The sequence below is a fragment of the Parasteatoda tepidariorum genome, chromosome 5 (assembly GCF_982258835.1).
Source record: "Parasteatoda tepidariorum strain Cologne lab strain chromosome 5, Ptep-v5.0, whole genome shotgun sequence".
Taxonomy (NCBI): Eukaryota; Metazoa; Arthropoda; class Arachnida; order Araneae; family Theridiidae; genus Parasteatoda; species Parasteatoda tepidariorum.
In genome coordinates, this window is record NC_141759.1 from 7981094 (window position 1) to 7994923 (window position 13830).

General features: G+C 31.1%; 1 protein-coding gene across 22 annotated transcripts in view; it reads left to right on the forward strand.

Moving 5' to 3' along the window:
* The window catches only part of LOC107442536 (uncharacterized), a 287072-nt gene extending 280801 nt beyond the window's left edge, over nucleotides 1-6271 (forward strand). For all 22 annotated transcript variants that reach the window (XM_087163362.1, XM_087163373.1, XM_087163363.1 and 19 more), the window contains 2 exons: nucleotides 4264-4324; nucleotides 5621-6271. In XM_087163362.1, coding sequence (XP_087019488.1) covers nucleotides 4264-4324; nucleotides 5621-5644 — 85 coding nt within the window. In that variant the 3' untranslated portion in view covers nucleotides 5645-6271. The remainder of the gene's footprint in view (nucleotides 1-4263; nucleotides 4325-5620) is intronic.
* The last annotated feature ends 7559 nt before the right edge of the window (nucleotides 6272-13830 follow it).

Here is a 13830-nt window from a genome sequence, read left to right on the forward strand (position 1 = left end):
TGTGAATGATAGCTTAATTGATGAATATTGTGAAAATTACTACATATAAACATTTTTCGAGATTTAATTAATTTTTTTATATTTTTCATTGACCATGAAAATATAACAATATAGTGTAATATTGCGTTATAGAATATTCGTCCACAGAACTGCAAGTAATACAAGAATAAACAAAAGATACGAATTAAAACAATACGCATTAATATATAACAGTTTATAAATTGATTAAATTCCATCATTAATTAGACACTGTTGTTGTTGTCATAGTCCTTTAAGGCAAGGGGTTCGGTTGTTCCGGTTTTCCAGTGGCGCCATCTATAGCCAAGAATTTCACGTTTGCAAAACACCCGTACGTCACACCCATATTAGTTCGACATTACAAATAGTATATCCGCGTGACGTTACAGTGTCAGTAAAACAGCGTTAAATGTATTTCTGACTTATCTCATAGTTATCGGGAGTTTTATTCTGCCTCTTGCGATGTTAAAAAGGGCAATTCCTTTATTTTATGGACTGAAATTTAGGTATTAGGGGCTATCGAATGAGCAGAACAATTGATTCTTAACTCGCACAAGAATGAACTCACAATGCATAATCGGGGTGATGAAAGATTTTTCGAAAATTATCCAAGCATTGAAGGTAGCAATATCTTAAACATTGTAAAATAATTGTGAGCCATTTGCAAGTTTCACATAGTGCAGAATGATTCCTTAGAATCTATTCTGCCATTTCGTTCTATTGTACTAAAGGACAATACTTGGCTTCTATTTAATGGGGTCGTCTGCAAACACTTTCACTAGGATATTATTTTGAATTAAGGCTTTCTTTTACAACAATACATTGAGTATTTTGTCTCCATTTGAAGAAATGACACTCAAAATATAAGGAAATTTTTTCTTGTTCGGTTATACGATCCTGAATATTTGGGCATTTCTTGAAACGGGAAAAATTCATCTTCAAGTTCTACTGAGATAGAAAAAAGAATTATCAGTAGTTCAGCTGTGCTCGGAGTTTAGCTGTAGTTCTGTACTTAGAGCACTATATTTTTTCAGAGTTGTCGTTCAGTTGTGTCTTTTTTTTTAACTTGTGCAAATTAAGATAACCATTCAAATTTTTTAAATTTTATGTCAGATTAAAACAAAAGCTTTATTTAAAAGTTAATTCATGTAACTTGTTTGTCATACTATAAATTTGCATTTTGATTTACAAGCAATAGCTATTTACCTACATTTCTTTCTTGTTCAGGATTAAAACAAGAATAGCTCTTTATAATCACGATATACATGGTTTCTTTCAGATGCAATAACGAATTTGAAATTTAATAAGGCCACAATTAAGTTACTTCGAACACCGGATTTAAGAAAGCATGTAATTTAACGGAAACTATTGCGTGAATTTCTTTTTAACACCATTTTCTGTTCTACAAACTATTTTCTCAAGGTTTGCTGTCTTGCGAAATAAAAACCAGGCATGAAACTTCAAAAATAAAAAATTTTTCTTTCGAGGGTTAAAATGATCTCAACTTAATCAACATAAAAGCATGAAATTTTGATACAAAATTTACAAATTATAAACAATTTAGGAAAAATAAAAAAAAATATTAGGATTGAAACTCCCATGTATCTTCTAATAAAACAGCGCAAGAGATGGCAAAAAATAAATGATCTGAATTATCCTAATGGAGCTTCTGGTTTAAATGAAGCTTGTTATTAAAGAATTAAATTTGATTTTCAAAATTCTTTCTGCTGAATTCGTTTCAAGAAAAATTTGAAATTCAACCCCTATCTTTCTTCACTTTCAAAGAATTTGGAACAAAAATTTACTCCAAATGAGATTTAGTTTCGATTTGACGAACGAGAACTAAACACTTGTCGCTTTGTTATCATCCTTCTTGATCACAAGTAGCTCTACCATGCATAGCCAGGATAACACATAATAGTATTTTTTGATTTAATCTGAAGCTCGTGTGATAATAAATATTCTTATCAAAGTTGATCCTTGCTGAGTCGGCTCTCTTAATATGATAATTTCAATAAAGTACGTTTTGTTTCGCATATTCCGTTCATGATATCTAGCTTTTCGTAATGTACGCAAAATTGCTGTAAATATTTGACATGTTTAAGTTCCATTTTTTTAAATCATATGTATTTCTCGAGAAATTTGACAATTGCTGTGCAGTATGGTACACCCTGCACATATTATAGAACTGATTTAAATTGAAAATCGTTAAACCCTTATTAACATTTATTGAAGCCGGGATAGTCAGGTTTTTAGGGCGTTGGACCCATGTCCAACTGATTATGAGTTCGATACCCGCCAGTCGAAGAATCTCCACGTAGTAAATGGTGACTGGTGGACGTCAATTATGTCGGGTCACAAACTCCTACATGTTTCCATAACAAATTATACCGATGGGGGTTCTGCTTTGGAGATTAATCGTTCACTGGTTTAGGTCAAAATTGCACTAGTGTGGAAACATTAAGATCGAAGTGGTTTTTCGTAAGTAAATTTGAACAGCAGTGTTGAAAATAGATAAAAATCATACCATAGTCTCCTTAAAATTTAAGAATATGGTAAAGTAAGCAACTTGCAAGCAAATGTAATCTTCGGGAACAATAAGGAACTTTATAGAAACATAGGCTTAAAACGCAATTGTGTAAATGACCAAAACGTCAATGTTACACTGGAGTGGAAATAAAATTCCAGCCTATAGTATGGAATATGATCATCTCTGACTACTATGCAAGATTGACATCGTCTGCTCATGCTGAGAACCTAAAAAGAAGCTCTTAAGGAATTGCTGCCCATTTCTGTTGTTGTAATTATCAGAGATGCGGAATTGTTGCTGGTGCGTGGGGACGTGCTGCCAAATGTCTCCCCAGAATGTCCCACACATGTTAAATCGGATTAAAATCCGGGTACCTGTTCGGCCATTTCATGATTACGATATCTTCACTGTCCAACAGTTCTGTGACTGCCACTATGCTATGAGTGGTAGCAGTATCATCTATGAAGATTATTTTACCAGATTTTTAAGCCACATATTTAAAAAGACGCATATGGAGAAGGGCAGCCATGGTACAATAGCGGGTTCCAGAGATTGAACCACCTTGAAAGATGTGTAGATAAGTACTGGTACCAAGCATGATACCTCCCCATACAAGAACACCACCTCTTCCAAATTGATCTCGTTCGATGGCGTTGGAGAGGTTATTACGTGCTACTTGTTCTCTCCAGATGTGTATGCGTAATTACTGGTCAGACTAAATCTGCTTTCATCCGTAAAGAGTACTTGAACCTAATGCGCATCTGCCTAGTTGTTGTGTTCCCGTCATCACATTAAACGGTGTTTCAGGTGAACTGGCTTAATGGAACTCACCACACTGCCCGTCGTGCGAGTAGAGCATCCTTATTCAATCCCCTTACCACGGTAAGCCGCTATATCGGAGACCAGTACTATGCTGTGTGTGCATTGCGATTTCTCCTGATGGCTGCCGTCTGCTCCTTCTAGCCTATAGGACCATATACCAGTTGTTCGCTGCCGTGGTTGTGCGATGACGACCTGTACTAAACCTCCAGATCACCTGTCTACTGAAATGTGTTCCAAGCTTGTAAAACGATACTGCCGACGAACCCGAACTCCGCTGCCCCACTGGTCACACTTCGACTTTCTTCCAACTTCCCAATGATTCGACCTAGCGTAAACTCATCCAGATGTCGTGTTCTGTGTTGTCTGCTGACCATATCAGAGCGTGACAGCAGATTTACTTCGTTTAAACTGATGCTTACCGTGCTATATCATCCACATTGCGCTTCCACGACCAGCTTGTTTTATTTCCTTACAACACGCCCTCCGATATATCATAGTGTATAGAGGCAAAATTTCTACTTTACAGTGATTGGTCTCTCAGTGCCCTTTCCCCCTGTTGCAACAGCCTGCTTTGTTGCTATGCTAGTTTTTCCATTTCATTCTTAATTTTCGCACACCAGCGTATGATCTGTGGATGAATGAATGGATGACTGAGTGGGTTCGCCTTATAAACGGATTGTGACGCGTGGGTGGCTAAAGTCATATTCTTGACCATGTGCTACTGAAAAACAAAAAATGCAGCTTCTGCCTTAAATACACTTTGTTTCACCAAGCAGGTTTGCTAGATCGGCAAGTGACATTAGAAACAACAACACAACAGCAACATTTTTTTTCGTTTCACGTGTGCATTGTTTAATAAAATATTTACAATTCCCATTATTTTTTTTGTGTAGACTGAAGAAGAGATCTTATAAATCAAGTTACATAGATGATACCAGTTCTACAATTGGATTAGTAAGTAAATAAATATGTTATTTCTTTTTAGGAAATATGTAAAGCTTTACATTATTTAAACTTAAGATATCTATACTAGTCTGTTAATAACTTATGACGGGGAAGGAAATTGGTATAGTTCGTTCATCAGGAGTTGGCACTTATCTCCACCTTTATCACTTGGTATCCGATGATACTATTTGGATATTTTTGGGAGAGGAATGTAACCAATCCTGAACAACGTCTATTTGGCGATCGTATGAGAAAAATATTTATTTCACAATCTTTATGTGCATTTTTATAACCTTAAATATTTCATAAACTTGATGATATTTCCATCTTTTTTGAGAGAATAGTTTGTCCCTTTTGAGACATTTTCCTGGGAAAACAGCAGGTTTTGAAATTTAAAATATATTTAATTTACTTGAGTAACGAAAGGTATAATAGGAGATGATGAAGTGACTGAAAAAGAATTCACTGCTTGCGTTTAGCGCGCATTAAGGATTGTCTCAATTTCAAGCCCAAAGATGTTTCTCCTTTTCAGCGTTTAAATAAACTCTGCATCCGAGGAGTTGGAGCCAAGTGCCAACTCCTGGTGAACGAACTATAGTAAAAACAATTTGTAATTTATTTTTAGGAGAAGAAAAATAATGCAAATAAAAAAATAAAATAATGAGTCATTTGATTATAAATGGAAAATCCTCACATCAGAAATGGTTATTATTATTTTTAATTCTTTTTAACTGATGAAAAAGCATCAAGTTTTATTGTGAACTTATAATTCTGAGTTATTTCGCTAATTACTACATTTAGCTAATTTTTGCATCACTTTCATTATCGATTACACTCATCATTGTTACAATTCTTTTTCAAATGCCTTATCGAGTAACCTTACATTCGATCTGTCAAAAGGCTTGTAGAGTTCTGGAAAACTGCAATCCAGAGCAGAATATTTTCTTTTACTTAGAAAAACGAGATAAAACAAATCACTTTAATATTTTTTTTCCCGAGGGATAATAAATTATGGCAGTTTATTGCGATGTTACCCAAGGTAATACGGGAAGTGGTTAAACTAAAACCATATAATTCTTCAAGTCTTTAGATCTCTATATCTTTTTGATTTCTATCACCTCACACTAAGCTATTTAAATAAACTCTAATTTTTTTAATTCAATTATTACAATGATAAATAACTAAATAATAAATAATTAAATAATAAATAAATAAGAAAGAAATAACTAAACAAATGAATAATAACTGCCTATAGAGTGTTTATTTATTATATTTTGATAACTAAATGTCTTATTCTATTTTCAGCAACCGATGAGAATTGAAGATTGAACTTGGGGAATCAATAAATTGTATATTTTTTTCATTTGGATGAACAAAAGAAACTTTTAGGATAAATCATCGCGATTTCACATTTATTGTATATTATTACCATATATTCATATAAACTTCACATAGTAACTTCAAGTGTTATTCACAATATTCATAAGAAAACTTTGTATGTAACTACAGTTCTGTTTGAGTAAAGGAGCAAAAATTGTATCATGTACTTTAGATTTAATTTTTGACAATATTGGAATGGTGAAATTAAATATTTTGTGAGTAGGTTAAAAGTTTTATAAGGAAAAACAATATTTTTGATTGATATTTAATTATGTTATCGAAATGTTTGTAATGTTTCGTAGTTAATGTGCTGTAATGTATCACTATCGTTGCAGTTTATAATGTTAAAGTTTTGCTGAAAATGTAAAGAAATAAAATTTATTTTAAATGTTAAAGTTGACATTGACTGCAGATAACATTAATTGCATAATGAATATATATTTAATAACATTAAAAATGTTTGATTATAATCTCATTAAATTTTTTATAGTGTAAAGTTATTACACACGCAATCTATAAAAAAATATTTTTGTTCCATTGTAGTTTTGGATAAATGAAATAAATATTTTCGTAAGAGTTTTACTGGTTACAGTTTCTTATTACATTCGTGAATCGATTCCTTTTAAAATAGATTATTCAACAAATTGTCAACTCCATACTAATTTTTATGATTTCTATGGAAGATTTTTTCTACACATAGTAAAGTTTATACTTTAACTTGGAATTATTGGTATAGTAAAGGAGATTTAAAATGTTTTTCAACGATAAGCTCCATAAACAGTTCCAGGGATACCAACTGCTCCGCTTTCTGGAATAGTTTTAATAAAGTGGTAGCTAATTATATAGTAAAATTCGTTAGAGAAGGATAGTTACGCCTGCTTTTTAATAGAGTAACCAGTAGATTGTTGACCAAACGTTGCTTTATATATGATACTTATAATTTTTGATATTTAGTGGTTAAAAAATTACTGAAAAGGAAAAATACTAAACTAAAAGTAACTTAATTTTCGCTTCCACTAGAAAATACTATTTTACAAGGCGGAGAAAGTTGGCATCTCTGCAGTTCAATTTAGTATCGGGAAACTAGATAATCATGCTATGATGTTTATAGCGGTTACAAAATTAAACAAATTTATTCAAAATTATTTTTTTTATTTCTTCGCCAATTTAAAAGAAAAAAAATTCATTAACTGCAGTGGCCAGAGTGGCGCACTACGAGTGTTGAAACTACTGTAGTTGCTACTTTTTTTGTAGTTTGCAGTGTACTCTTTTTATGGAAAAAAGATACGGAGAAAAGAAAAACAGTAGTTTGTAGCGATTCCTGCAAACAAATTCCTGGCAACAAGGCTATAACGAAACTAATTTTAAGAATTTGATGGATACAAATCTTCGCGGGTTCGTCAATGGATGCAATGAAAATGATCCTATGGCTGCAGCTGAAATTTAACACGTTGAATGCCACTCTAATTTTACATGGCTTGCTCGTCTGGCCACACGGTAAATAACTACGAACTAAATTTGCAAATATAGACAGGTTTTGCTAGTTTATAAAAGGTTTAGTATGACATATCAGAACAAAGTGGTGAATTATATATGCCTACAAACTGTCTAAAAATAGTGGTGGATAAAAATCTACTAAATTGAATTTAAACTTTGAAATTTTCTACAGGGGAGGAGAAATTTTTTTGGAGCTCAAACTTGCACAATATTCATTTTTTAACCTAAGTAAATATAAAAAATAATCAAGCCTATCAAAAATTACAAGTATCAAAATTTAAGATTTCCAGATAATGGTTTTTTGCATGTTTTCAGATTATTATGAAAACAGAACTAAGAAAATCAATAAAACATTAATCATTTTTTTTCAATCTAAAATACTTTTAACACATAGAGCGGCAAGCTGATTTTGCATATCTTGCCCGTCAGGCCACAACGGTAACTAACTACAAACTAAATTTGCAAATATTAGACAGCTTTTTCTACTTTTTAAAAGGTTTAGCATGACATATCTGAAAAAAGTGTTCAAACCAAGAACCAAAATAATTAAGTAAATTTTGAATACATTTTCTGCAATTCCATAAAAGAGTGTAAATTTTATAGTTCTATATCATGTTATACGCTGTCAGCCAGCTGTTTTTCGCGGCCTATGTGAAGGGTCAGTGTCAGCAAGCGGTGGCAGACGCAGCCTAAATGTAATTTCAGTGTCAGCCACCGGTGGTCGACGCGACGCTCAACGTGTTAATAGAAATTACGCATTTAAAATCACGTATAATTATTATATAAACTGGCCATTACGGAAAAAGGATAAATAATCATAATATAGATAATGGGACAATTACCTAAAATAGATAGTAATTAATAATAGCATGGATAATTAATCTCTTCACTTGCGAATATCATGCACACTCGTGAAACATTGATGTAATTTCAAAGGAAGGAAATGTATTTTCCATGTACTTAATTTCTTAGAAGAAATAAAGGCGCGTATAACAATTTAAATTTTTGCAAGTATTTGATAGTTATATTCGAAAAATTGAAGGTTAAAAGGACAAATGCTTTGGACTAACAAACTGACTCATGTAAATATGAATATATAATTCTTAATTATTCCTTTACGTTTAACGTAAGCCAATTTCTCGTTCAAAACCATTTTGAACATGAGTGTAAATTAAGTTCTCTAGCAATGATCGTCTCTTTAAAGTAGTTAACTAGTTACTAATTCCAAAGTAGTTTGTAGTCATTACATTCAAAAAAGATAGTTGTAGTTAACTACATTTGTACCAACAACGAAAATAATTTAGTTTTTTTTAATACTGATTAAATGTGTATAAGTTGGCACCAATGACATAACTAATCTTAGTCAAAATTTAAGTAGAGTAACTATTACTTAGGAGATTCTGATTTTTTTTCCAGATTCAAACCTAGGGTTAAAAGGTGTTAGGAAACTCATTGTTTAACTTATTCAATTTTTTTAGAATAGAAATTTTCAATTTTACAGACTAAAAAAACGATATTTTATTTATTTATTATTAAACTGGATGGCAAAGCAGCGAGTTTTGAAATATTCTTTAGAAACTTGCAGTTCTTTACTTGTTGTTCCTGGTCAATGGCAACCCTCGAAAGAAAAACATCTTTCAGCAACTGTCGTCCAAGAATTGGATTGAAAGCAAATTGCAAAATGTAATATTTCTTATTGTTATTGTTTAACTGAAATAGTCTCTGTTCTTATATCATTTACCAGTTTTTCCAAATCAGTAGCTGCAGCTTTCTTTTTCAATCTGTTCCCCAACCTAAAACAGTTTATGACTTTAATAATGACTTTCTATTCATATTTCATACTAGTGCAGACGAATCGGTCAGTGGCACTTCGCGCCAAACCCCGAGTTAAAAAGATATCCAGCATGACGTGAAAATTTATAGCATTTTAGTAGTTGCCTAATCAGCTGAATTTTCACTGCGATGGTAATATTTTAACTATCACTATAACAATTTTGAAGGAACACTAGACGCAATGTGGATGCTATGATTTAGGCAATATATTTTTATTTAAATTGGTAGAGTAATTTCGAAATTTACAAAAATCTCAAATCGATAAAAGAAGATAAATGATATTTTATAAGTATGTTTAAGTAATTTATCTTTAGTGATGGGCAAAGGTTCTTGATAAATTTACTAAACCAAAAAAGCAATTATTAAAACATAAAATTCGCTACCATTGGAATAATTTTTCTTACATGGCAAAGCAAATGTATAATTTCAGATCAGAATAGTAAAATATTATTAAAACATTATGTAAGATGATCTTAAATTATTAATAAATTTCGTGAAGATTAATGTATTTTTTTTCAATGAAATGAAATTTAAAAGTGAAAAAAAGTTAATATTTATTTTTTTTTATTTATTTATTTATTTACCTATTTATTTATTTTTTATTCATTCATTTATTTACTTTTTATTTTTTTTAAAACAATGTGCACCATAGAAAATGAAAATTTCTTCAAGTTCATGTATTGAAGAATATAAAAGGTGTTTGTAAACAGAAGGCAGCAATAGAGCAAAGAAAAACAATATTAAAATTATTTGATAAATAGCGTTCGGATATTTATTTTAAACACGTAATTTTAATTTTAATAGTCTTTACACTTTTAATAGTCTTAATCTGTTTTAAACCTTTACGTTTAATAGTCTTTAACATATAATTTTATTATTCTGAATGAACAATTAAAGTTTAAATATATATATATATATATATATATATATATATATTAATCCTTTGACTCAGATGGAATCCCGTATGTATATTTTTTCCTCTGATCCAATTACAAGAAAAATATATTTCGATATATTTTAATCTATTCATCCTCATCATCATCATCATAATAATAATAATAAACGCGGCTGTGTGTCTGTCTGTAATCACAATATATCGCCCCAGAAGCCTCGCCCAGGCACGAAACTCGGCACATAATTTTGTTTTGCCATAATGAAGAAGTACTTTTTTTCTTTTTCAAAAATTTGGATTGGTTTTTTAGTTATCAGTCATTTTGTAAGAAAATCTATGCTTTTTCGTCTTCAAAGAGCCATATTCAAAAAACTATTCGCGATCGCAACGCTCGAGTACGCCGTCTAGCGGGAGCCTGTAAATATCGGACATTAATTTATCACGTTTTCATTTAGTTCCATCAAAGTCATTGACTGAATCAGACGCCATTTTTTAGCAGCAAATAAGAAACAAAATTTCCCTAAGGAAAAGGCCGAAGTACTTGAAAAAAATCTCCAGAATATTAGTAAATCTTTCAGGAACAGAACACGCCAAACATTTGAAGAAAAATTCCTCAATAATTTTTAATTTCTATTATCAACAAACTTGCAACTGATGACTTCCGATTTCGGATACTGTTACAGATGTGTTTATTAAGGTAAAATGCATTTCTTCTGTCTTCAATTCATTACGAATTAAAGTGAAGTCAACATTGCTTTCGTCATTCCAGTGAATAAATATGAATTCAGAACATACAGAATTGTAATAGTTATAGCATATTCTTCTTCGTTATAGAATAGTATATATTTCTGTATCCATATAATTCGGAAAACAACAATAAAAAATTATCCAAGTTGCTTGAAATAGTGCCATTTGTGCTGATTCTTAATTAATTTAAATCGTTTTCTTGGTAAGTTTTTTTTAATTTTGAAAGAATAAGTTCAACTAGAATTCAGCTATTCTGTTTTTAGCTACATATTCAAATTCATATCAATTATAAAATTTTGCTGTGTAGTATGTTATCTAAAAGTAATGAAGGTATAAACTATGTATCTATTATTTGAGAATAAAGTTTTCAAACAAGGAACTTATCATTTTGGAATTCACCGGGAATCATAAATCAGGTAAGTGCAATGATTTTTACAATAAAAAATTTGCTTGTAAATATTTTTTTTTAATTTGATGATGGTTCTCTACAGAATGGTTTTTTACGTCTGATTAAGAACTATAAGAATAATAAAAAAAGAAACAATATGAAAGTTTTTATTTCAATGTTAATAATTCTTAAAATCGTTTTTTTTATCCTAAGAATTCTTTATTTTCCGTTTTTTAGTTTATAATTTTTTGATAAAAATTGTTCTCAAAATACTTTTGAAAAATTAAATGGTATAACATTATGTGTTTATGTATACTTCTTGTATATTCCAATGTTTGAAATAATATGATTCAGAAAAGTATGGAATAAAAATTCGGTACTTACGACGTGTTAACGCCACCGCCGCTACAGATTTGGCGGTTTTTAAGTGCCGCCAATCTACACTTAAAATTTTTGCGACAGTTCATAAAATAAAACACTTTATTTAAAATCAAAATAGTTAATTGGATTTCGGTGGAAAATGAGCCGATATAGAGTTTAGCATAGATTCAAAACAATCATATCGCCATATGAACTCTGATGAATAAGATTCCAAATGAAATAACATTTCCAAAACGTACGTTTGCCAAGATAAAGTTTTATGTTGTGGGAATTGGTACATTTTCGTTTTTTCGGTAAAATATTTCCCTCCTGAAAAAATAAAATTGCATCTTGTTTTGTTTTTGGCAAATCCCAAAGACGAATATTCGTAGCACTAAAAATGGCGACAAAAAAGAATTGTTTTTTTGTTTTTGTTTTTGTTTCGTCAGCATTCTTTATTTTACGTTTCTTAGTTTCTAAATAATGATTTTTATTGAAACTTGAAATTTTTTGATAAAAATTGTTGTCAAAAAACGTTGTTTACAAAATTAAATTTCATAAAATTATGAGGCTTATGTATACTTTTTGTTCATTTTAATTTTTGAACTAATATGATTCTTAAAACTATAGAATGTAAAGTTTAAATGGGCCTTTCATGTTATATCATTACATTTAGTAATACTATTTCTCGGGCATTAGGTTTTAACTCTTATAAGAATATACATATTTTTTTCTGTTAATGTACAAATATTTTTCCGATGTGTTTTGGATATTCCTTCTCTAATAAAAAGAGATACCATTTTGTTTTCGGTTGTACAAGAAAGAAGATCAAGCATTTTTCTTTTTTAAATTTAATAAGCCACATTAAAGAAGGAACGTTGCAATGCTACACGCTACATTAACGACGTCTCCAGAGTAACTGAATGACGGTTCATATGGAAATCGCAGGTAAGCGTCTCATACAACAACGCCCCCTATAGTTCGTTGCGATCGCGAATTAAAAATCCATATACTTTTTTCCACTCTTATAAATGTATGCTAATGCGAACCTTACAATTGAAATATTAATTTTCGACAACTTAAACTAATAATATGCGAAGGAATTAATAATTTATTTGTAAGGTTCGCATTAGTTTACATTTATCAAAGTGGAGAAAAGTTTAACTTTTGTATTAAAAATGTGGCAACATATTCGATACGTAAATAGAACGCTTCGCTATGATATATTTGTCGCTGTTCATAATTGTTAAAATAAGTTTTTCTTCTTCTTTCCACTCTCTATTTTTTTTTCTTAAGCGAAGACGATAATTTTTGCAGCGATATAGAAATAGAAATTGATACCATAAAAAATTATATAGAAATAGAAATTGATACCATAAAAAATTAATTTTCGTGTTCTTTTCATGTATTTAGCATTTTAGTTTTTTTTTCTTAAGCGTTGTAGCTATATAATATATAAAATAGGAATTTAATTGATTTTGAAGGAACGATCACACTTACCTTGGATCTCTTTGGTTTTTCTATTCTTTATTTTAACAGTTTTTATTAAATGTAATTAGTTATTTTCAGAAACTTTCAGTTTGCATGTAAGCACTTAGGTTTTAATATTGAAGTTTCATGATTTGCTTTCATAGTAATTGTTGTTCTAAAGTATTCGTTGACTTTTTAAAAACCCGATTACTGACATGGCAGAACCGCCTTCCAAAAAACTTTGTATTTTGTCAAAGAAAAAGATATTAAGATATTCTCAAAGAAGAAGAAAAAGGGCCCAAGAAACGTCTGTGGAACGTCAAAGAAGGATGGAACATGACCGAATTTCGACAAGCAAATCTAGAACCCAAGAAGTATCAGAGAAACGTCAAAGAAGATTGTGGTGTGATCATGGGATCACCACAATGTTTACTTTTCATACTGGGCTGTCTCCAACAAGAGCGCCCTCTTCATTGCCTTTGCAGGATCTCTAGGGCTCGACTCATAGCTCGTCTTTAGAGATTCTTGCAACCGCTAGGGAGGGGACGCTATCTTTTGGAGATAGACCAGTATTCCCCGTGGATCTCGAGCAAATGGTTACTTTTTCAGCAGCAGGATAATTTTTGTTTTTTCCCCCCTGTGTGCTCTAGAGTTTAATCTTTGATTTTTACCGTTATAAGTTTCTGCTTCCTTATCTTCTAATTATTTATTTGATGCATCATGTAATTCAGCAAGCAAACAATTATTATTTCAATGACTTAAACTAAATTCCTATCTACTCCCTGGAGCACACAGGGAGGGCCCAGCTTCCACGTGGTGGATTTAGGCTCTTGTGAATTGATGAGCTGTATACTGGAAATGAACATGTTCGTAGAACCAAAATAAAATAAAAAGCAGGATGAACTCCTTTGTCTACGAAAATCTGTGTTTTTCATTTGAAAGGTGATA